The sequence below is a fragment of the Diorhabda carinulata genome, chromosome 1 (genome assembly GCF_026250575.1).
Source record: "Diorhabda carinulata isolate Delta chromosome 1, icDioCari1.1, whole genome shotgun sequence".
Lineage (NCBI taxonomy): Eukaryota > Metazoa > Arthropoda > Insecta > Coleoptera > Chrysomelidae > Diorhabda > Diorhabda carinulata.
The window spans coordinates 39367476-39393731 of NC_079460.1; the positions used below are offsets into that span (position 1 = coordinate 39367476).

General features: G+C 32.1%; 1 protein-coding gene across 1 annotated transcript; it reads left to right on the forward strand.

The window, feature by feature from the left end:
• Positions 1-2237: 2237 nt before the first annotated feature.
• LOC130892567 (doublesex- and mab-3-related transcription factor A2-like) lies at positions 2238-16626 on the forward strand. Its single transcript, XM_057798038.1, has 3 exons — positions 2238-2762; positions 12955-13360; positions 13422-16626. Exons 1-3 carry the CDS (start codon positions 2309-2311, stop codon positions 13720-13722), a joined length of 1161 nt encoding a protein of 386 aa, XP_057654021.1. The 5' UTR covers positions 2238-2308; the 3' UTR covers positions 13723-16626.
• The last annotated feature ends 9630 nt before the right edge of the window (positions 16627-26256 follow it).

A 26256-nucleotide genomic window follows, 5' to 3' on the forward strand; every position in this document is an offset into this window, starting at 1 on the left:
TTCTGTGTTCTCACAATTTCTCTTTGAAAATTGGCAATTTTACGTTTTTTGGCATGAGGAATAATAATTTGCACTCTAATTTAACATTGCTAATAGAGGGCGCTAGTTACACTTGTTTGTGTTAATTAAATCAAAGTAAACTTTTTTTGGGCTAAACCCAATTACAAACTGTACCGAAATCTTTACAACCGCTTAGGTGAAACGGGGTCTCTACCCTCTAAAACTGAGCACGGTGCTACAAAAAAAGTCACTGCCGATGAAGAAGATGAAATTTTAATTTGTGTTAACGGAGAATCCAGATATCAGTACTCGCCGATTAAGTCTGCAAACAGGTATAAGCCAATCATCTATTTTTAGAATACTGAAGAGGGAAAAATTGCATCCATATCAGTACACTCCTGTTCAGAATTTATTACCTCAAGATTTTCCTAAGCGTCTACAATTTGCCCATTTTTTGCAAGATAAACAAAATGATCTTCTAAAAATACAATTCTTTTAACCGATTAGGCAACATTTACGAGGAATATTTAATTATAAAAATAATCATTTGTGGGACTTTTTAGAAGCAAATAAATCGATAACCGATTGAGTTACACGAATCAAAGAAGAGTAACTTTTTTTTTAGAATTTTACGCTTTTCAATATTTTTTTATTATTTTAGTTGTAAGTTTAGTCCAAAAAAAGGTTTACCTTGATTTAATTAACCCATGTACTAACTAGCAATGTTAAATTAGAGTGCAAATTGTGATTGCTCATGCCAAAAAACGTAAAATTGCCAATTTTCAAAGAGAAATTGTGAAAATTATTGCGAAAATCAAAATTTAAATTTTAACTTCGAACACCCCGTGTTTCGAAAACTAGCAATATTTGCATAAGGCATGTTGAGCAGAATCATCATATTTTGAGGTCTAGAATCTACAGTTCAGAGATTGGACATTCTCAATGAATCACCCCCCTGTAAATGCTAAAGAGGATGGGGCCTATTACCGTATCATAAAGGACACCATAAAGCCTAGTCTCATCTCTACTAACATAGTTTTCTGTCTGTTTAGTGGGATTGAGGATTCCAATAACTACGAATGACTCACAGTATCAAAGGCATCCGCGAGATCAGGGAAGACACATAGTAAGGGTTCACCCTTTTCAAACGAGTTATGAATTCTTGAAGTTAATTTTGTAGCAGTACCTTGAGTATAATCAAATAACAAAAATACTTTATTCACATAAAGAGATAACAGAGGCCCCACTGCGAACTGAATAGTAAACCACTTGTCTAGGTCTGCATTACAATATTCAATTTTCAGGATCGATGAAATCATCCAAAAGTATAGATAAACAACAATATTACACAAAAAATTAATCCCTTCGAATTCCCGAATAAAATCAGTCAATAAATCGAATAGTAGGTACTGAGCAAATAATAAACGTAAAAAAGGGATTATACCTACATAATTTGAAATATTTTTTCTTTAATAATAAGGAAGGTACGTTTAGTCAGATTTTCAGTTCACACTCACTAGTTAGTTGTGAGTCGTTCTCTGAATCAACAAATTGATCTTTGTATTTAATTTTACTCATATTATCTTCGCTTGTTGTATCAAGTATAACTAAGTATGTACAATTCTTAATAATAGATTCCCCATCAAAGTTTGTAGCCTGATTATGGTTTTTTAACGTAGGCACTATATTTTTTTTTTTATTTCCAACGTAATATTCATATTGTATCCATAAATCGAAATAATGCTGGATATGAAATAAATCTCCTCGGAACGATTTTGGATTTGTAGTAAAGTACACACATTTGAATGGAAACCCTCTCATGTAATTCCGAACTATACCCAAAATAATCTTGCAACGCTACCATTGTTAGCGTCATATTAATAGTAAAACATTTAATTCCCATTCAACGTTCAATAGACTCCCATAAAATCTATCCAAACTAAATTATATGTAAAGTATCCTACTTAAAAAGTCCCCAACAATAGCACATTAGGAGAAACTAGGACCCTCCTTTCAGAGCCCTATTATAATACCAGCAATACAAATCTAGTTTGTATATTCCTATTGTATATAAAAGAGTGTATATCCTGGAAGGAGGGGCGAATCGTTACGTCATCCATTTAGAGGCGAGGCTTCGCTCGCTATTGGTGAATGTAACAAGGCGCAGACGACCAACTGATGGGGTACAGTATCCACCACCGGTAACCGTATCATTTGACAGTAATTGTTAGTAAGTGCAACATCTACGGTGCGGCTTATATTCCAACCCCTATACGTATGTTGTTTTTTTGAACTGATTTGTTTTAAAATGAGCATACCGGGTAGCGGAGTCGATATGTCTGCTCTCATGTCACAGCATCCCGTATTAGGTGCAATTCCTCCAGCTTTTTTTCTTAGAGCCTCAGAAAGATATCAAAGGACGCCAAAATGTGCACGATGTCGAAACCACGGTGTTGTATCAGCTTTAAAAGGACACAAGAGATATTGTAGATGGCGAGACTGTAATTGCGCCAAATGTACTCTTATTGCTGAACGTCAAAGGGTGATGGCGGCTCAAGTTGCTTTGAGAAGACAACAAGCTCAAGAAGAAAACGAGGCTAGGGAATTGGGAATATTGTTTCCTTCGCCGCTTCAACAAGGTGTTGGAGAAAGTGCCGTGCATCCACCCCCTGTTACCAATCCATCTGAACTTGCTATTCCTCCAGTGTTGCAAAGAAGTACATTCACCACAACATCCGAATCCTCGGAAACTTCCAGTCCAAGTAAGTATATCAATAAATTTTTAAGCGGACTCTTCGTTATTCAAAATTCGCTTCACTTACCTACTTTATCAAATTCATGACACTTTCTAGTGGTTCACATCTTGCTGACCTAAAGATTTTCTGTTAATTTGATTAATTCAGTTTTGTTGGTAGTTCTCAATAATAGAAAACAGGATCCAAACACTTCATTTAATCCAAGTTGTGTTATATTATCAAACTACCAGTAGCTCCGTTAGAACATATGAGTAAACTGATGAAACCAGAGTAAAAGAATTTGAAAGGGACGTAATAGATTGTAATGATACTTCTTCCAAATTGAACTATTTGGTCACTCCAAAATGTGCAAAATTCTTGCATGTCTTTAAAACATTCATGGAGACTCATTTGATCGAACCCCTTTGGAAAGAATCATTGTAATAATTTAACCGAGATGAATTCAAACTGTACTCAAAAAGAATTTATGCTAATTTTCAATCATGTGAGCTCTACGTCTACTGTTTAACTTTCCATTAATTTTTCTGTGTTTAAGTATTTCTTTCTCAGCCACAACTCACGACGCCAGAAGTTTAAGTATATGTATATCGTTTGTATGACAAGTATCAATGTATAAAGGAAATACATATAATCCAAGAAATCTGCAAATGTTACGCTTCATCAACACAATCAAAACAGTTTGGATAATCGGTTTTTTTGCAACCAAAGCAACCCCCTCTAGCTTTTCATATTTGATAGAACTTAACAATATACCATACGAGGATTTTTTGTTGATTAAACTTGATGAGAATTCTTTAAGAACTTTGGGGTGTTTTAGGTTTCATTATTGTATTACATTTTTTAATAACTCGTTAGAGGAGGGCATTTGAAAGGATTCTTAAAACATTAGCAACCCAATTGAATTATTTTTTCCATGTTTTTTATACGGGATTCTTTTTAAATGAAGTATGTATTATTTTTTTGCTAAGATCGAATATCGATAGCTGTACCTAAATGGTTATTGCGAAATATGTATTAATATTCCAAATTTTCTAAATTTTCTAATGCTACTATTAAATAACCAGCCTTGGTATCGTCTTTTACCGATTATCTTGACACAAAACATAAGAAAACAATTGAAAGGAGAATCCGTAATTTAAATAATTTTCGATTAAAGCTTTGAATAACATAAGTGTTATTCAAACAGAGAAAATTACCAATCTCTTCGTTTCGTTGTGACATTGTTACGCAGTAAAGAGTAACTCTTTATTATTTACTAAGATAATGGCTGGGCAAACAATGTCCGCTTTTTCAAAAATTTTTAATCATGTAAGAATTTTTAAAGTAATCAATTACAGAAATATGTTATTTTAAATGAACAGCAAATATTTGGTAATTTCACGTGTAGGTCATATGTGTGAGTGACCAAAACGTATTTTATACAATGTTTAAAAACATTTTCCATAACGTACGTGTCTGTTTTCAGTTACAGCTATTGATGCTATCCAGTCTTTTGTTTGCTTGTGCTTAATTATAACTTTTTCTCCCAGAAGCTTCTTCTAGACATAAATATTAACTAACATCTCTTCTTTTTATCTTCCATTATTTTCTTGAAAGCACATCATTCTTCATTATTTTTGATTTGTACGAAAAATCGAAAATAGATTAGATTAAATAAGGTAGTTTTAAGACAATAATTCTAATTCCTATTCTCACATTCAAAGAAAGTGGGTCATCATCAGTAGTAGGTTATGTTCAAAAAAAGGAACTTCCTTGTATCTAGTAACTGATCATAATCCAAAACGCAGAAATTGATTCTTTGTTAAGTACGTGGTTGACCCTCATGGCTTCACTAAAATCTTCGCTAATGAGTCGTGTATCGTTTTCGAGAGTCATTAGCGAGTAAGGGGTGCCTTACGGCTCAATTAAAGAGAATTACTGCCTAACCACCGAAGTATTGAAAATCTTAGGCTCGTGGTGCAACACTCAAGTGTTTCGCCTTTATTATTTTCCATTATTATTCGTATGAATGAAGTCAAACCGCACTAATAAAACACTTCACATGTTCAACTCCGGCGTCTCCATTTCTCCTTACAATGAATATTTCAAATGCTTACCAAGTTTTAACGTTATTGTTAGATGTATATGTACATTCGTATCCCTTAATTTATTTTCACGGTCAGATGCACAAATGTGAGGTTAATTTCCGGTAAATATGAAAATAATAAAGGGTGAATTCTTTCGTAATAAAAATTGAAATTGATACTTTAGTTAATTCATAAATCAATCAATTAGCCAAATTCCACGAGCGTACTTAATATGGATTCAGGAATGCAATTTCATTGCTAATTTTTTTCTCTTTAACGATACCACTGGTACTATAATCATGTCATGAAGTTCAACTTCTGTATACTATTACAGCAGATCAATGTTTTTGTTAACATTTCAGCTTAACAGCTGCACAATATGTCTTTATATTCAGTGATAACAAAAAAATTCAGCATATTCTGTTATTTGTTTAAACTTAACCAAAAGAACACGAATTATATGATTGAGATTTGTTCCGACCGCTCAAAAAATGCATTTCATCTCCATCCCGCAGATCTAACTACCGTAACAACTAAAATTTTATTATTTTTACAATATTTTACCCTAAACTAGTCTTGATAAGAGGTGAAAAAATATCATAGATATTTTAATATAACCTGAATAGTTCCATCCTGTACTGGTTTTGAAAGTTCAATATTACAATTACTATTTTTATATATTACTACTAATAAACATGTATAACAATAACATCTTTATAAAAATAAATACTTGATCTTATATATTTTTCAATTCTTATTGAACTAGTTTTGTCGTTTTTCGTTTCTTTCACGTACTAGTTTGATTTGTTGATACCATCTAATCAAATATTTATAATTGGATATGGTTTTACTGTTGGTCAAAATATTCTGCATTAAGATGTTTGGACCAATTGTCAAAGCATTTTTTCCATTCTAATTGAGGTACCTCGAGACCATGTGATTAGAACGCATCAACCGCTTTTGATCCCAATTTATTTTTGATCAGCGGAAATAAGAAGAAATCATTGGGTGCCAAAAAATGTCTGTACGGCGGATGACCCATCAATTCGATATTTTGATTGTTCAAAACGTTTTTGTTTGAAGTGATTGGTTTCCCTGATTTTTCCGAAAAAACAGGCGATCGTTTGCTTCGAAGTGCTTCTTGCGCGAACATCTTTTGTTGGATTTGGCACAGCATCGATGTTTTCTGGCACAACAGCCTATTTTGGACGACCGTCCGAACTTCATCCTGTAGCAAATTGCGTCCACGATTCAATTCGGAAAACCTGCGAAGCAAGGTGGTTTAATCTACGTCGAAAGACATAGAAAATTGTATTCGTGATTTGATTTCATTTTTTGACACTCACCCTTAGAAATGTCAAAATATATGATGGCAATTTTATATTTGACATATTCACATCAGTATTGTCATATCTCAAAACTTCGCAACCCTCGTATTCTTCAATTCTACCTTAATTTTTCTTTTTACATTATTTTCTTCACTTTGCTTCGTTTCTTGTTTGTGAGTAAATACGCAATCACAGGGCACAATTTTTATTTGAATTTTGAATTACTTAAAATCTCAAATACTTTTTGAAAATTGTACTTTTTATTCATAATATTCTGCTTAGATTTAACCACAATTATTAAGCAAAATTTCCACGTGTAAATGAATATTTTTAAACCAATAAATACTTTTAAGGATTTATGTTAAGTTTTGAGGAGTATGTGATTTGTTTACCTGGCGGATTGAAAGAAAAGAATGATCAAAAAATTTATTTTCATACCGTGTTATTATTTATTTATTTCATCTGTATTTATAAATTTCTTGGGGGATCTAATATCTGAGTTCATTATGATACACTTCAATAATTACCTAATGTAATTTAATGAATCCTTAACAAGGACGAGTAAGAGTAAATTGTGTGAAAATACGAGGTCGGAAAAGTGGAAAAGAGGCCATAATAGCGCTGTCGCCACTTCATTGCCCCTCAAATGATACTTGTGGAATTCGCAATAAGGCAAGAATGCGAGATGTGCGTCTATAAATATGAGTATCTATTTAATATAGAAAGGAAGAGATAAAAGGACATTAACGGAGTCTTTTATGTGCCAACCTTAGGACGCTATTAGTGGTAATAATCGTCACGTTTATTTTATATTCAACCTTTCAGTAAATAGATTTATTTAAATTGATACCACCATCTAATTTTCGTATGCACAAATTGCTGCACTAATCATTTAAAAATTAAATATCATCGAGGTATGCAGAGTAATCGCTATTCAATTCACAGATTCAATTTTTCCACATGCTATACCTGAAAACATGGAAAACATGGAAATAGGAATTTGGATACAAAATAAACCAATAAAGGGTAAATTAACCAAACTAAACTAATGGGTGCGTTACAACTCGTGACGATTTTCAATCCGTTGAGATAAGGATTCCGGACGGGGATATTTCAGGTAAATGAAAAGGTGGTCACAACAACTCCGATTCATTAAAAAATATTACCTGGAATTTAGTACCTAATTCACTTCTGGAATAAATTAAAATTATTTAAAAAACTCAGCAACATTCTACATGGACGGCATGGACATTCCGAGATGCATAATCACAACCACGATTACATCGTTTACAAGTTAAAGTTAAAGTTTTATGGTGGGTATTAAAGTCACAAGTTGGCGCATGCCCAAACCATTAACTAAACTGAAATTTCTGAAACCGTAATTTACTTAATCAACTTTTCGTCTTCAGAGATCGAAGGAAAACCTTCGACTGGAAATTGAAAGAGAAGAAAACAATAGAAATAAAACAAGCTAAATAGAATTGGATGAGGAAATAAACGATAAAAAAACTATTAGAATAGAATAGAGAATACTTGAGAAAAAATAATGAGAAAAATAGTGAAAGCAGTATAGGAAGATTAAGAATAAGTAAAAAAATTTATCCGAACAACTAAAGAGTATAAGAAAAGTTTGGCCGAAATTTTAGTTCTTATCAATTGTTAATGTTTTCCAAATGTTATGACAAGTACCACTAATATTGATTGGACTGCTTCAATGGCTTTATTTTGTGACTTTCTCCAAAAGTGTATAGAGAAAAACAAACTTGATTAAATTATCCTTCAAATTATATAATAAACGTCATGAATATCTCTTTATCGCCCGAAAGTGATGATGTAAAATTTTCTTTAACATACACTTGCAACTTAATAAGGAAGCATCGATCTCTTTGAATAATTTGATTTCGAAAAGACTCCCAACAGCTTAAAAATTTCTATTGAATTCCGTGTTACAAGTCAGAGAAACTCTGGGTGTACAATTACCTTTTAGATGAAATGAAAGAACTGTTTGTTTATTGAAATTCTTTTACTTTTTATCTGAAGCGCGTACTTCAGAGCGCACCCGCTTCAAGATCTAAGAGCCAAGGAAACTGTGTATATAGTATTTCTCCGAATAACAAAAAGTATCTATTTTCAAACGATTACCTCTTATTTGAACTGAAAGTATCTGGTGACGATTTACGATTTACCTGAGAAAGATTTTGATATGTTACAAGGTAAATACATCAATATTTTAGAGATTTTAATAAATATGTATAAACTAAATACATTTTATTTATAAATATAAATAAAGATGCCAGAAAATAAGGAAAGTAAATAGGAGAGGAAAGTAAGTTATTAAAATAATCATGAAAACTGATAAGTTATTTTAAGAAACACAACAGCTTTATCAACAACATAATCAGGGCTAAAATTATAGAAAAATTGCTAAGGGGGCGCCCTACGAAAATATATTTTAAGAACTGCAATAAATTGTCCGTCTCACAACCAAATGAAGAAACTAAAAGGCTCCCCCTTTTGAAAATGATGATAATGAAGAAACAAGGATCAATTTCTTACACAATATTTTACAATTAGCGGAATGAGAAACAATGAAAAATCGTATTTAGGCAGACTATAAAGTTGGAACAGACCTGGAGAGCGAATAAAGTGAAAGGTAAATGAAGAAACTTTTGAAACAAAACTTGGTTAGTCAAACGAATATTGTAAACACTGAGAATATATTACACAGTTATGCCATCATTTTCAAATGCTCCCAGGGCCGGATTAATTTAGGGGCTTGGGGATCTATAGCCCCGAGCCCCAGGTCCAAGACGGCCCCATCATTTGGAAATCATTCTGTATTTTTTGATGTGTTGATACCACAAATCTAACGTATTGATATTATTTTGTGAATTTTTCCGGGTTTTCGATTTCCTTAAGGGGGCCCCGTCATTATTTTAGCCCCGGGCCTTATAAATCTTAATCCGGCCCTGAATGCTCCAATACTGATGATTCCTTGACTCGTGAATATTTATATCTAATGTTGGAATATCTTCTTATATAAACCCTTATTGCTATTAAATATTTTTATATTGTTCATAAACAATAATCTCATTGTTATATACCTTTCGTTCCTACTGACGAATAGTACTTATCCTTCAAAAATTCCTTAGTATTCCAGGAATATTATAAAATTATTATCATCAAATATGATACAGATTTCGAAGTAACGCCCTTACCGTCACGAGAGTAGACGTTATAAATCTAGTTACCCTTGCCTCTTGTGTATTCGGCTTGCTATTGTTTGAGAGGTTTTCAACGATCAGCTCAGCCTGCTTTGTCTTACACAATATGTCAGAATATATATAGGCTACTGCCGGAGACATGTTATAACAGTTTGTCGTGTACAAAACGCAGAAACATGGATAGAATTTTACTATTCAATCGAAATTTATTTGATATAGAGACTGAGGGATATGACTTATTTTTCTAAATAATCTCACGTCGACAAATTGAAAATAACCAAATTCAATATCGAATTGTCGATTCGCGAATGTGAATATTAAGAAGTTATAGAAATGTTAAGTCTTAAGGGGACGATTAGCAGCTGTAAATTTAAGATGTCAGTAACAATAGGTCGATAAAGTCGGAAACTTTTTAATGAGAGATAATAACTGAGAAGAACCTCGTGAATTCCAACAATGGAGAAGATTAACTTCTAACTTCTCGATTATTCGTTATTGAATTATTTTCCTCGTTTTATTGCGTTTTAATTACCAGGACATTTCTTTTCTAATAGCGCCGAAGAAAAAACTTTAATTAAGAAACCAAAATTATCTTATTGATATATATATATATATATATAGTTTGGATTATATATAGAATGAGTAAAAAAGCGATTTGAAAAGATTTGTTTTTGTTTGGAAATCTTCATCTTCACATGAATATATTAGTATACTTCAAAACATTGATGTCACTTTTAGTCTAAAATCCTGAATTTCTGGCTGAATTGATGTCTTCCAAGGATGGAAATTCCTGACTACTAATTGCACATCCGTCCACTATATCCATCCACTATACCTCACAATAAACCATGAAATTCAGAACTTACCAAATACTTTTTTTAACTTAAATTATGTCTCAATGTTACAGTAATAAATATAAATAAAATATTGCATACAAAAAAAAGATTACATACGAGGATGGTACCAGAAGAACCTGGCCCAACAAAGTAAACACAAACATTTTGGAAAAAATATATTTATTTTTCAACGTTCAATTTTTTTCAATCCTAGGAACAGAAAATAATCTATTAATTTTGGCCATTGAAATAACGGATGTATGAGCTGATGCATTGTCTTGATCACACTTTCTTCTTAGCTAAATGCGGCCGTTTTATCTTGATTTCTTCAAGTTTTTCCTTTTTTCAATGTAGTCAATGGAAATTATTCCACGCGCATCCCAAAAAACCGACGCGCCTACAGAAGGAACGGTCTTTGCCTTCTTCGGAGCCGGTTCTCCCTTTTCAGTAAATTTTTTATCGCTCCTAGCTCGCGCGCTTTCATTCGACGATTATCCAGTACCGCCTTGTGGATTTTCTTCTACATTTCTGGAGTCGTCACCTTATTTGGTCGACCGTTGCAATGCTGGTTTTCGTTTAAACTCTGCTACCCAAGGTTTTACTGTTGATAATTAAGGAGCAGTCTCACCCAGTGTAGAATCTAGTTCAATTTGTATATTGGTTGGACTAAGGCCTTCCAAATAAAAGTATTGTATCACTTATCAAGGACGAGTTATACGAATTTTATACAACTTTCCAAAAAAATACGAATGTGCTCAGGTCATTCAAACAAGTATTTCACGTAAGAGGATTTAAAATAAACAATAATAACTTGGATCTAAATCAGGAGAATATTATGTCTGATAAATCTATTTATAGATTTTTGCCATAGAAACTGCGCGTCTGCGTTTTCCTAGATCAAATGAACTTTCTGGCCAACTACATAACCTCGTTATATCGAAGTTAGAATAATATTCGCTATTGATTGTTTTTTGTTAAATGTTGATTATACCGTTTGCAATAAAGAAAAATTTTATTTGCTAACAAGTCCACCTTAGCCTTTTTTAATGCCAAAAAACCTTGAGAAACCCATTCGCCGCCAAACACTCGATTAAGGTGTGCGTAACAACGACAAATAGCCTGCGGAAAGCTTTCTCATATCCAAGTTATCACTACAGAATTGATACATCTAAGTTATATGAGTTGACTATTGCTTCCACAATCTCTGGCACTTTCAAATTTCGATCGACCAACAGTGGGCGTAAATTGTTTGAAGTGAAAAATAAGACTAATTAGAATACGAAATTTACTTTTTTTTCTCCTCAAATCACGAAGCTTGTTCAAACAGAGTAATATGATTATACTTTTCCTAATATTTCACAACAAAGATAAAGGTGTACAATTTATTATTAACAATTCTCCATTCTTTTATTTTGTATATTCATTCTCGTGTGTGTAGGTAGCTCTTCCGATACCATTTTTGTTCCACACATCGTATTTTAATTATGTTGGCAATAGATATTGAAACGTTCTGGGTAGAGAGAAAAACAAAATCTCACTGTTTTAGAAGACGCTCATGGCAAATGTTGCATTTGACATCTTATTTCTAGGGAATCATGTCGAGACCAAACAATCGACGTCTCTCAAGACTTGGTACTTATATTTCTCATCAATAATTGAAGAATCGATCTCGAATTTTAAGTAGACGTATTGAATTATATAAATCGATTTTTGAGCTTATCTCTTTATTTTTCCTCCAATTTCCTTAATTAAACTGTATCCCGATGGGTGGTCGTTTTTCCAGTTCTCAGGCGAGCACTCAGGCACAAACTTAAAATATAAATTGTTCTCATTTTCAAAAGAGTTTTTAATGAAGTCGAACGGGAATGTAAACTGTTTTTTAAAATTAAATCTCGGACTGACCGCACTCGAAGTGATTTGTTTTCACGGAAAATTTCATAACAGCCCTTTTGAAAACGGCCTCCATTCAAAAAAATGAACAGATTATAGAAGACTAAAAACTACGAAGTTGATTTTTTCAATACAGTGGCCACTTGACATTTTATTTTCTGTTTCAGAGAGACCAAAGCAGTCGCTTTTTGTAATCTCCTACATTTCAAAAAATTAATTTCCCTTTATTTTTAGTTCAATGAATTTATATACAACGGTTATTTATTTTACTTAATCGTATAACTCATTTCCAACAAACTGTGTCCAAATTGAATAAAACTCAATCGTTTAGAAGCAAATTTTATTATATTCTTAGATAATACATCACACTTATTTTCACATTATGTAATAATGATATTTATAGTGAACACACTATTTATTACCAGTACAATAACGTTTGCAGAGTTCGACGTTTACTTACCTGCTGTGATTTTACTCTGCTGCACATTTTTTAATATGATGATTCTTTCTACGATAATCATGTACATTGGAAATTCATTTAACGCACCCTTGAGAGATTGTACAGCCAGTGGAAAGTATATCATAAATTCTTTTCATTTGAGTATTTCTATGATCTCTTACTGTTATTCTTATCTCATACTAATTTTCTTCAAAATATTCAGCTCCATCGAGGTGAACCTCCTATCTTCCTCAATCAAAATTTGGTTTGGTGATTTCATGTTTTATTTTCAAGTTTGGTAACAAAGAATTGAATTTTTGAACGTAGATTCTTAAATTATTAAGCCAAATAATCATAAGAGATATTTTAAAAAACCACATACTGCTATATTCATTAGATAAATTTCTTATTCCAGCTTCTAAGAGGCCAAGAATCAATGTAGAAGATTGTCATTTAGAAGAATCTGATTCGGACCAAGAAGAAATAAAAAGAAGTCAACAGTCTTCTCCGTCAAACCCTCCAACTGCTCCTTTGATTACATCTCCTTCGCCTGATCCCGTAACAAGTCCGGATCCAGATTTGGATGTTGAAGAAGATACTCAAACTGAAGCACCTGAAAATTTGTCTGTAAAAAGAGAGAAGCCTCCAAGCCCGGAAACTCCTCCACACCAACAAGCATCGAATTTCATGCCATACCAGCATCCTTTTGGACAGTTTCCCCCTCAGTATCAGTCGCCGTATTCTCAAAGAAGTCCAATAGATGTCCTCATGAGAGTATTTCCAGGACGAAGAAGATCAGACGTAGAGGCTATTTTACAAAGGTAGATCTAGCCTTTGAAAAAAAAATCGATTGTTCTATTGGAAAATATTCATTTGTTACAGATGTAAAGGAGACGTGCTGCAAGCAATGGAGCTGATGGTGAGTGGTTCCCACGAAGATCTATCAACACCATCAGCTTTCTCTCCTCTTGGTCCTCCAACAAACTTCCACCGATATAGTCCTTCTAGGAGATTTTTATCAGCCCCATATGCTGGTACGGGATACCTACCAACAGTGATTCGACCTCCAACAGACTATCTATCATTAATAGGTCCCGTTCCGGATTTGTACAAGAATGAAAGTACCACCGCTTCTTCTCCGGGCTCCAATACGGGTTCGGATAAGACAAGTTATTCGGAATAGTCCACATTGTTCAATGGTAGGTGTTTCAAACATAAATAAAGGAGGATAGTAAGATATTTTTTTGTACATTTTTTGACCAATTTATGTATATATATATAGTTGTTGTTTTTTTAGATAGAGTATTTTCAATAAATAGGTGTTATATATGCGACGTTTATAAGAAGAATGATCTTGTATATTTTTTTCTAGTACAATAGTAGTTTTCTTCCTGAAAATTAGCTGACTTGGCTCTATTAATCTTTTTTTGATATAATATAATTTAAGCAAGCCTGAATATTAAATAAAAAACATGACAACAAATAATTGTTTAGAATTGTACTATCGGTCGGTTCTACATAAATTTAATTATTTTTTTTCAGATTAATGAATATTTATAAATATAGGATATGATTTTCGGACATCTTCTTTGGTAAAGAATTTTCATCATACTTCGGTTGTTTTACGATAACGTGCATAAATCAGCGTTAACTAAGGGTTCTTTGGCAAATAAATGTTTTTCTATAATAATAGTTCGATTTATCAATGGCTCCACATTCTTTTGCAGATAAGAGATAGAGCTAAACCCAAAATCTACATTTCGGCAAATTATATGAGATTCTAATGCAATCCCAGCCGTCTCAAAAAGGCTTTGATCTTCCATGATGCAGATTATCTACCCTCCATATTACAGTAATTAGTGACAAATGGCACACATTTTTTTCAAACATATAAAAAATTCGAATAATTGTGATAATTGCCCGTTTTAGAAACCTTCTTCTACATCAAAAATACTCAAACATTTAGTTTTCCACAATATTCTTATGACTATAACTATTTCAAGCCGAAGTAGTCCATGAAGGTAAGAATAATTAATGTTATGATTGTTCAAGCAAAATGACTTTGCAACGGAGCATTGAGGATAACGCTTAGGTTTTCCCTTTCCAAGTTTTTCTCACAAAATGCCATAATTTTCTCCACCTAGCAACATTTTGAGAATGTTAGATGATTTCCTTGATATAGAAGTTATATAACGATGAAATTCGATATATCAACATAGTATGATAATGACTTTTATTATACAGAGTGAAACAAAATTATGGGCACGTTTAGTTATCTCAAATACAAGGAAATTTTAGATTGTATAGATTCCAAATCTAGCATGGTAATATTTCAACACTTTATATATAATTTCATGTTGTTAAGAGGGATTAAATTTCAAATTATACTCAATTATTAATGCTAATTGTTAAAATAGTAGACAGAGAAAAAGGTGCGATTATTTAATATTCAGTTTGGATATTATTATTTCAATAGTCTTTTGATCCACTACGTATCAACTTAATTAATGATAATGACTTTAAACAAACTTAAACTATTCTCAAATTAAAATGGAGCCACTTGAAAAATTCTTATTAATAAATTCTAGACAGGAGTTGAAAAGAGTCCACCCCTGTGTTTTAACCGCGGTATTAATAAATCCACACAGTGGCAAATGAGGGTAAAATTACCACAGTTTAATTCATACAATTGAATCGAGCACACGCCACTGTGTTTACAATATAATTTATACGATCTGGTAGCTACAGGCTAACAATAGAGACCTAATAACTGGCTTCATGTATTCAATTCAATACACACAGACAGGGTCGCCCTTTTCCGATGAAAAGCTAGGGATGAGACTTGATTCATATGTATTTTATAATTAAATTTTGATTTGATTGTTCGACCGTGAACTCCTCCTAAACTCCCGTCGATTTTAATTGTTCCCGTATATAGAACTCTATCGAACGAGAATTAAATTCCAACAATATTTCGATTTTGTCAAATTTTAGATAGTCTTTTGTTCTTCAAACTATTATTATCTCCAAAAAATTTTACGCTTTTCTTATACGAAAACACGACGAAACTGATGAACCAATTTTCTGTTTTTTCACTTACATCATTCTTTATAAACCGTATAACAGAGAGAGCTAACGTTTCCACTTTCCACGAAATTATACAAAATAACTACTATAAACCAAATACATACGAGGATATATTGGAAAATTCTTAGCCTACTATAGAATCAAACAAAATTTCAATTCTCCTCCTAATTGGATACATTTATTACAGCGAACCTGCAACGTCTCTAGACCTCCCAAAAAAAATGTTTCTTCTTGATCTGCAAACCAGACCCCCACAGCTTTTATTACCTCCTCGTTGGAAGAAACTTTGTTTCAGTTGAGGAAAGAGATGATAGTCGGACGGAGCCAAATCTGTTGATTAAGGGTGGTGTTCTAGTAATTCAAACCCTAAATCACGAATTTTTTGCATGGCAACATGAGATTTGTGTGCAGGGGCGTTGTCTTACAAAAACAAAACACCTTTGGATAGCTTTCCGTGTCTTTTCTCATTAATTTTTTCCCGTAGACTGCTCAGTAATGTCGAATAGTAATCTCCAGTTATTGTTCTATCCTTATCCAAAAAATCAATCATGATTATTCCATGGCAATCCCAAGAAACTGAAGCAAGAACTTTTCCAGCAGATTTTTGGGCACGAAACTTCTTAGGCGACACTCTGGTTCTCCAGAGTGTCGCCATTCCGTTGATTGTTCCTTCCCGATCGGTCAGCATCTTCAATGGAAAATTTACCTCTTTTGAAGCTTGTAGTCCAATTTTTCACGGTCGCATGCGAAGGAAATTGATCACCAAGGGTATTAAGCATATCTTCGTAAATCTGCTTACTTGATGATGGCTCGTTACTCCAATTTTTCGATTCTCACAATTTCGGTGGTGGACATATTTTTTGTTTTAATTTATTGCGTAACTCTGGTCTACTTTTTTGACGTCAAACTTTTCGCAATATTTTGTTTATGCATGGAACTGGTCTAGGCTAACTAGATATCGATACATCCTCGTATTATATTTTTGTCACTAAAGATAAGAACGTTTTCGAAATCAGCGCGTCCTAAGAATAGTTCTTGACTATATCTCTTGAAAGCGTTCGAGTTTAAATTGTTAAAATCGTATCTCAATATAAAAAAGATAAATATGATTGAAAAAGATTATTAGTTTGAACAAAATACATTAATAAAGACCAAAATTTTATTCTAAAAATAGACTAACATAATAATGAAATTTAATTACTGTAAGGCCACGAGCGGAAGATGAAACAAACAGCAACAACTTTTTTTTATTTTATAAAACGAATACTGCTTGCTTTAGTTTTTCAAAAACTGATTTTACATCTGTGAAAATAGTGAAATATACAATCTTTCAATATTAAATGCCGCAAGAAACTGTTGAATAATTGTATTGAACATTCCATGAAAAATAATTCTCTTGGGGACGTACTTACCGTAGTTACTTTCAGAAATCGTGGACACCATTGTCAGACTTGGCCTTCTTATAGGTTAGAGTTCCAGTTTTCCTTGTGTTTTTGAATAATTTTATGTTTCTTACTGGGAACGTGGCAATGAAACACCAAAGTGGATTAACTAATATGTTTTCCGAGCTTTCGAATACTTATGTATTCATCGTCTGGGACTGAAATTATGGTAAAATACAATATAAGAAATATGTATAAACGTTATACATTTATTTATTTAAGCTAGTCCACTTTGGTGTTTCATTGCCACGTTCCCTTATATATATATATATATATATATATATATATATATATATATATATATATATATATATATATATATATATATATATATAACCAACCAAGTACTTGAATACTATTCGTACCAATTGTCAATATTTTTAACGTCATCATTATTTTGTAAACAAAAATTTTTCAATAGGAAATAGAATTAATTTCTAGATAAATGAAAAAATTCTGTTCTACAATTCCTATAAAGATTTAAATAAAACTTGTCATGTGTAAATAATTGTGTATAGACAAAGTGTTGTGAGATTTAGCGCGTAGTGCTATTAGCTAGAAAAAATTATAAATATTATTTGTGTAATATTTATCTATAGGGAGTATTTTGATTGTATCTTTCATTTTTATTTGGAAGGAATAAGAAAACTGTATACGAAATAAGAAAATAAATGTTAAATATTCATTCATGTCTTTTCTTTAATTCAATAAAATCCAGTAGAACTGGAAGGTGATTTACCGCATTTATACTTGTACCATTTAAAAAGTGATATCTTGTACCAATAGAAAAAGAACAAGCTGTCAATATAGATAAATGTAATTTATGAAGTTTACACTACTGTAATTGTTGTTTCGAAAACAGTATCATGGACGAAACATTTTATATTTGCGAGCGAGAGATAATATTGAATGATGAATACTTGTAGGCAAATTTACTTCGAATTCAATAATAAAAGCCTCTGTATTGTGGACAATTATGCTTCAATTACCCCATATAATTTTTTGCGATAATGTTACTTTCAATTATTGTTATACTCTATATTCAATAAATGTGTACAGGAACCGGAAGAAACTTAGTTATGTTTCCATTTCAATAAAGGGAATTGTGTATATATGTTTGCATTTTTTTCTAAATCTATAAATCTTATGTTTTTGAAACAATTATTAATAAACTAAAAATAGATTTCATTGAATTATTCAAATTTCTCTATCAATATCTATTAATTGTGGTACGGAATAAGTGGCCTTCCATAAATTACATCACATCTCAAAAAGGAGTAGAGTGTATCGAGTCATCGGCTTTGTGGCGTCATATTAAAAGTCGAAATTATTAATATCCAGCAAAATGAAAAACATAAGGTACAGGTACATTTTCTTTAACCACATTTTCCATTTTTTGACCGTTTCCCCGAACAACAACCAAACAATATTCGCAGCTCACTGACCGACACCTGACCGAGAGAATCCAAGTTGCCTTCTTTAGGGAATTTCAAATAACCTTCCTTTTATAACCTTATTAATTTCCTAACGGTGTGCAATTTACCTCTCCGATTTACCAAGCAACACGTTTAGGAAAAACTACCTTCTACACTATTTCCTAACATCCCCTCCTGTTTCTTATTCACACGAACTCAAAGAAAAAAATTCGAATTAGGGGTTTGGGCGATTAATCGTCCACTCGGCATTGAAGGAAACGAATTTTGACCGAGGCCTTAGTCGACTCTAGCCGAGCTACGCTGCTTCTACAGGTGAGGCACGCACATGGGATATCAGTAAGTTCAATTCTACGTCTTGCAATCACTCAAGTATTTCTTTAATACATAAGTTTTAAGTAGTTAATAGAACTTTGATTATTGTATAACCTCTTCGCCATCCTTGGTCCTAAGACTCCCAAATAATGACAACCATTTTTGGAACTACTATTTCAATTCGATTATTTTCTAATGTAAAATTTCACAATTTGCATCATGCTAGTAGAGAGGGGATCAATGTGATGTGAAAACGTGTGACAGGAAGTATTTATCCAGAGTATCAATTTCGTTATTATTATTAACAATAAGATTCGACATTATCCGTGACATGATCCAGTCTTCATTTGATAAAAGTAGGAGAAAACAGATCCATAAAAATTGTCTACAATCAAATGCTGTATCATACAATATTTTTGTCTTCTCTAAAGAAGATTATTCTAATTGGCTGCATTCAAAAAGTGGCACATAACAATTAAAATCTTCATTATTTAGAGCTGTTGGTAGCTCGGAGTTAGAATTTTGCAATATTTTAAGTAATATTTTTTGTGTCAACAGCTGTTTATGTAGAACAATGTCATTTCATTATACTATTTTATTATGTAGATATATTTACACTGTCGTTTTTGTTTCGAAAACATTATTATGGTCGAAACATACTTTATTTATAAATTTAGTTCATAATTTTGACATTTGTGATACCAAAATATTGAAAATTTCAAGCCACCCTGATTTTGTTGCAGTAATAACAGTACTAGTGCCTTTTAAGAACGATTGAGCCTCAATTAGCACCTATATTTATAATCCAAAATATATTTCTTTCAACTTTATCCATATTCATATATAATTTTCCAAAAATGTGTATTTCGGGGAAAACTAGTATATTCTTATTTTGATGGACTGGGAAGTATATTCAAATTTGGCTAATTGGTTATTCCGTCATTTTATCAATTTACATTTTGAAGGGTGTATTTATTGATAATGTTGATTAGTTTCACCTGATGACGCTTTGGGATATGCAGCTTTACTTTCTGGTAGATTGTAAATTTTGCTCGCGAGAATTCATCGTAATATGTATTTACAACTAATATTTTTAAGTAAATTGTTGTAATGTTCATTGTTCAATCCTATAACATCAATCAATTAGTTCTCGGTCTGATGGATAGCGGTCTTTACAAATCTCATTACCAGTACCGTCTTTTAGAAGATAGCTATCAACATTCGAGCACAATCCCTTCAATAGTTTGTTCAACGTGAGCAACGTCTCCTTTTTTATTGAAAACTATTATATTTTGATATAATTTATTTGTAGATTCTACTCCTGATGAGTCTACAACTTAAGAGCTATTCATTCGCAGAAGACTTCGATTTTAAAAAAGTAGAAAGTATGTTTGAAACACAAACCATGAGGATTATTTGTTTGATGCTAGTTCTCTTACATTTTCACATCTTCCACATTCTTAAAATTACATTTATATAAATACTTTTCCCACTGCACAAGTTTTGGTCCTGTCAGCAGTTGAGTGACTCCAAGCCTAACCAAATAACCTAGAACTCCTATATCCAGGGATCAAGAGTAACTCTACGGCCCGTTTTCCAGCAAACTCATTGAGTGTCTTGTAGAATCAACTTTGGTTCACTGGCTGTGTTTAGATGTGCAATTAAGACCGCTGCACTGTTTGCGCAGATATGAACACATTATCTTGTACAGCAAGCCGGGCTGCAGTAGTGATAGCCACTAGCTCGATCTGCAAAACAGAAGCTTACCGTTCTACGTTGAGTAGATAATTCCATTTGATTCTGTCAGGGACATTATAAACATTACTCGGAAATTTCTTCTAGAATTGATGATATTTCGAAGTGGTGGTACCTAACAAAAATAGTTACTAGAGTTTATATGATTATTATTGTAATGATAATACATTGAGTAAAATGAATAGAAGTTATATTTTATCTTGATTCATTTAATTAAACCCGAAAATTCAACTTGTATTCCTAAAGCTGTCCTACATGAAACAAAACACTCTAAATGCAAATCGACCTTTCTTCAGATTTTATTAACTTGAGGACCCATTCATTACAATTCTGCGACCAGTCTCTTGGCTAAAGGGATCTCTGGTAGTGACAGACATTAATACATCCTCCCCTTTTCGACGCTATCTAGATTTTGCGCTACTTAAAAATGAATAACAATTATAAAGAGCACGAAGAGCGCCCTCTGTACGGTGACACGTTTGTTACAATCATTGTTGTGACCGATCGGGGTTCTATGGTCCTTCAAAAATTAATTATATTAACGTAAGTTTCGACGTTAGAGGTGGTTGTTGACGACTCGTGATATGACGAATACTGTATTGAAAACTTAAGGGCTCTTTTGGGTTGATTCCTCTAGTGGTTTGTTTGCATTAATTAAGGAGTTTTAACTACTGTAGAATTAACTACTGATTGGTAATTTTTAGATACTGATTTATTCTTTTCACAAGATTTTTTGTTATTATATATATATATATATATATATATATATATATATATATATATATATATATATATATATATTAACTATGAAATTTGCACATTTTAATATTATTGATAACACAAGTTATTGTTGTATTATGCGAAAATTAGAAATTGGCATGGAAATTAATATTTGTAACGCCGTTACCATCTAATTTTTTCTCTCTCAATTTCAATTCACGCAGTTGAAAATAAAATTGAATTACGGCAAAACCTATTTTACTCATTTTTCCATGGTGTCGTAACAGAATTAATACGTTTCTCCATAGCACAACCAAAACCCATATTGCAGGATGAATATTAATAATTTTTTTCTTATTTTGGTATACCATGACTCGAATCAAGAGATAAAAATCATTGAGAAAGAAAAAATTAAGTAATCTATTTACAAAAAACTGTTTACAAGCATACAATCAACTTCTTTTCGAAATGGACCCCGAAAACCGATTTACAGACTCAAGTAGCATCTACCTTCACAAATTTTTACAAAAGCAAACCTTTAACTGTTGAAAAAGACAACTTAAAGCGTTCATCGGTGATACGAAGGGCAGGAGGGACTAAGGGTGAAATTTCTCTTTCACATCTCTCTCTTTTCTATCTGTTCGGCCAGGATGAACTTTCCATGTGGACACTCAAGTGCTCTAGAGTGAAAAGGAGGAATTGTAAACAGCCCGATTCTGAAACCTATACAAGTATCTCGTTATCTAAATACGATGAAACCGAACTCATATTGTAGTTATATCAGGGACGGAGTTAAAGGATATTATCGATATGTATAGGATGAAAACATTTATTATTTGAATACTGTACGACTCGAATTAATATTTCCGAATTTATAATGGGCTCGATATCGGATCAAATCTACAAACATCAATAAATTCAGTCGCAATAAAATAATTTGATATTCTAATCATCTATCTCATCTAACGATCCCAACTCTTATCAATCTGCTATCGCGTGAATATAATTAAAGTAGTGGAACAGTACAAAACATTCAAATAATCGTAATAAATTAAATCAAAGTCTGTAAATCTGTGTAAGTCTGTTGACCTAGCCTATAATTGATTCCGATTTGTGTATTTCTAAAAACAAAGAAGAGGTTCATATTCTACCGACCTACTTTAAGGAAATCGTCCACGAAATTGTCCACTTTCTTATTTCCATTTGCATTTTTTTCATTGCGAACCATCTTAAGAGAGCCAATTAACCTTGCAGTTAATTATGAACTTTGTTAAAATAGAATAATACTCGTATTTCTTTAAATCTAGTTTGTACTGAGAAAATATCGAATGGGGTAGAAACTAAATCATGACAAAACGTACAAGGATTTGTAGTTATAAAACCAAATTGAGAAGTTCAGAGTATTGGGCACGCCACTGTACAGTTATGTTCGAGCATGATCTGCTACCATCATTGATGCATTTAAAGCGTTTAAAATTTCATTTCCCCATATACATTTAGCATGCTTCTATGACCCTTACGAATTTTTTTATGTCGTTATATTTTTGTCATTGTGTCATAATAGTATTGATGTCCGGTTATTAATACATTTATAAAATGTCCTTTTTCACGGTTCGCAAATAATTGAGCCAAATTTCTAGACTTTAACAATGATCATCAGATGTTTAGAAAAATACAAATCCATCACAACAAGAATAAATTTGCAGAAAAATATTTATTTGAATCCATACACCGTAAAATCCCCATTTTTTAAATACTAATTTACAAATTTCCAAATAATGTACAAGAATCTTAAAATAATAATAAATATATCTATTATTAGAAACAATTTTGAATTTTATGTTAGATTTACAAATAATTAATGTACATAAAAACTACATGAATACTGCTTAAATTCCTTTAAAGTGCCTTTTTTAGTAAGACTTGAAAGAAATGCTATATTTGCCTTTGATCTTTATTAATCTATATTTTCATCCACGGATCTTCTGTGTCTAAAACCTTTTCTTGCAAATGCTGGTAAAAAGCCGATGTTTCTTTTAACTCTTTCACTGTCTTCATCTTCGTCTTCATCTAAATCTGCAGATCTTCTACCTCTAAAGCCTTTTCTAGCAAAAGCAGGTAGGAAGCCGATATTTCTTTTAGTTCTTTCACTGCCTCCATCTTCTTCTTCATCTAAATCTGCAGATCTTCTATTTCTGAAACCTTTTCTTGCAAACGCTGGTAGGAAGGCGATATTTCTTTTAGTTCTTTCATTGTCTTCATCTTCTTCTTCATCTATATCTGCAGATCTTCTATGTCTGAAACCTTTCCTTGCAAAAGCGGGTAAGAAGCCGATATTTCTCTTGGTTCTCTCATTTTCTTCTTCGTCTACATCTATTGATCGCCTGTTCCTCCTAAATTGTCTTCTGGCAAAGTTAGGACGGAAAGCAAAAGTAGATTCTTGCGCTTCTAGCAAATCTTCAGATCTTTTGTTTCTCAAGTTTTTTCTAGCGAATTTTGGTAACCAGAATTGTGGAGAAGCTTCCCGTTTTGATATTCTTTCGACTCCAGTTAATCCGGTTTCCTGTTGAGTGAAAAGACTTCTTTTCTCTCTGTCGTCTGTAGATCTTTTCGATATCCTCTCTGATCCAGTGAGGAAATTCTCATTTGCGGTATACAATGATCTTTTCGGTCGGTCTCCGGTTGATCTTTTTGAAATTTTTTCAATACCAGTAAGATCAACATCGGTTTGAGTGAATAATGACCGTTTGGATATTCTGTCCTCTTCATTAGGACTCGAATCACTGTCTGTCAGCAGGGATCGCTTTTCTCTATCAACATCCCCATCGTAGGGGTGAGATAGAATTAAAGTTGCTGCTCCTACCACTAGGGTCAGGATAAATAGTTTCATTGCACTTTTCACGCACTAGTTGTAATCAAATAATCGATGAAATATCACTTTCAAACTATAACGAAATCGAAAATTATCTTTTTTATATATATATATCGATTCGAAAGTGATAATTAAATTGACGTGGTGATACAGAAAAATAATAATGCGTTAAATAATAATGTACACAACTTGAAAAATTTGCGTCAACTTAATTTTATCTTGAACTGAAAAATCAAGAACAGATTAGTAATAACAAAATAATTTGTTTGACAAGTTAATAAATGCTAAACGGATGATAATACTAACCAAACGATATTGACAAAAATTTCCTTTTAGAGTATGTTATTGAACAAAAATGTTGCGGTTAATAATAAGTGTTAATTTTTCTTTAAACAAATAATACGATTAAGGAGAATTATTGCATCTATGTCAATATGATTAAACATTTTTTTTTTCTATTTTTGAATTTATTTCGATTTTATTTTACTACTTCATGGCTCATTATAGCCTATTTCCACTCGATATTACTGTTTCGAACCTTCTTGTATATAATTCCACAACATTTGAAATCAATTTTCAATATGATATTATGTACTACTTATACCATGAAGAAGTAAATGAAAAACTGCAAAGTGATCACATTTTTTATATTTTTCACCAAGAAAGCTATTTCCTAGATGGGAAAAAATAATATATAAAAAACAAAGGCTATAAGTAGATACACTACTTGACTTCGCCTGTAATATTTGTAGACGAAATACCTCAATGTAAACATTAACTGTATTTTGACTCGGTAAAGTCAAGATCGGTCTTTTTGATGGCTTGAAAATGTCTTAGTAAAGTAAAAACTCTTATAGTTTGTTAACCTCAAATAAAATAAATTACTTTCCAAAAAATATTCTGTGTGGGGCTCCTTTCATTCAAAGAATCGACACAGAAATGCAAATGAACTATTACACGACGCCTTTTTGATATTCTTGACGTTTATTGTCCGTTCTATTACAAAAATGTCATTTGTATTTAAATTCATTCTCTTACAGCAATATAATACAGCTGATGTAATATAAACACGTCTGCAGAACTTTTTATTAAAATGGCAGACAATTATTTTCAGTTATACTATTTCTTTATGAGAACATATTGGAATTTTTTAATAAATGTTTATTAGGAAAATGTCAATTTTTTTACTTATAATATTCCTAATACGAAAGTTTTTCTTGGATTTTATACAGGGTGTTCCGGGAGTGAGTAGAAGACGTGAAAATGATAATGTGACAAACATTTTTTTATACGACCTCACGTTTCTGAGTTAAAGGCCTTTAAATTTAAGAAATTAGAACTTAAAATATTATACATTCGAACATTATGAATTCTACACTACTACTTAAAGGCCAGGGGCGGCTCATGCCCGTAACTTTTACAGGGACAACCTATACAATCTAAAGAGAGCAAAAATAAATTTTTCAATCGATTTTTTAACAAAAAGTTACTCTTAGATCGTTGTACATGCAACATTCTGAAGAAAATTATTATGAATTGTAATTATTTATTGAAACTACTTACAGGGAGTATTACAAGCAAACATTTCTAATTGAATTGCATACTATCGTGGTACTTACATAAGAAAAAATTGAAATGTGGAAAATTGTAGTTGGTTAGCCTACAACTTGAATAAAAACAGAAAAAACTATAATAAATGTTCGAATTGTGCACTTTGCACTTCTACACACACTCCAAAATCTGCCTTATGGCGTCATAATAGAAGTTTATTATTATCGATCATATGTAACACCGGTAAATAAAATTATAAATTCCCTGAAACACACTACATGGACATACGTAATTATCCATTAAAAATTCATAATTTTCGAATGTATAATTTGGAAAATATACTTAATATAACGTCTGATTTCGCAACTTTGAAGGCCTATAACTCAAAAACGAGGGATGGAGTGAGATAATTTTTTCTATGTGACAACATTAATTTCACGTCATCTACTCACTTCCGAATTTTTTGCTTCAACTCCCGGAACACTCGTATAATAAAAGTGGACTGATTTTAAAAAATTAAAAAACGTTATTTTATAACTGTA

Coding starts and splice junctions, on each gene's coding strand:
- LOC130892567 (XM_057798038.1), top strand. CDS start 2,309: ATGAGCATACCGGGTAGCGGAGTCGATATGTCTGCTCTCATGTCACAG. Junction 2,763..12,954: donor CTCGGAAACTTCCAGTCCAA/GTAAGTATATCA, acceptor TTCTTATTCCAG/CTTCTAAGAGGCCAAGAATC. Junction 13,361..13,421: donor GTAGAGGCTATTTTACAAAG/GTAGATCTAGCC, acceptor CATTTGTTACAG/ATGTAAAGGAGACGTGCTGC.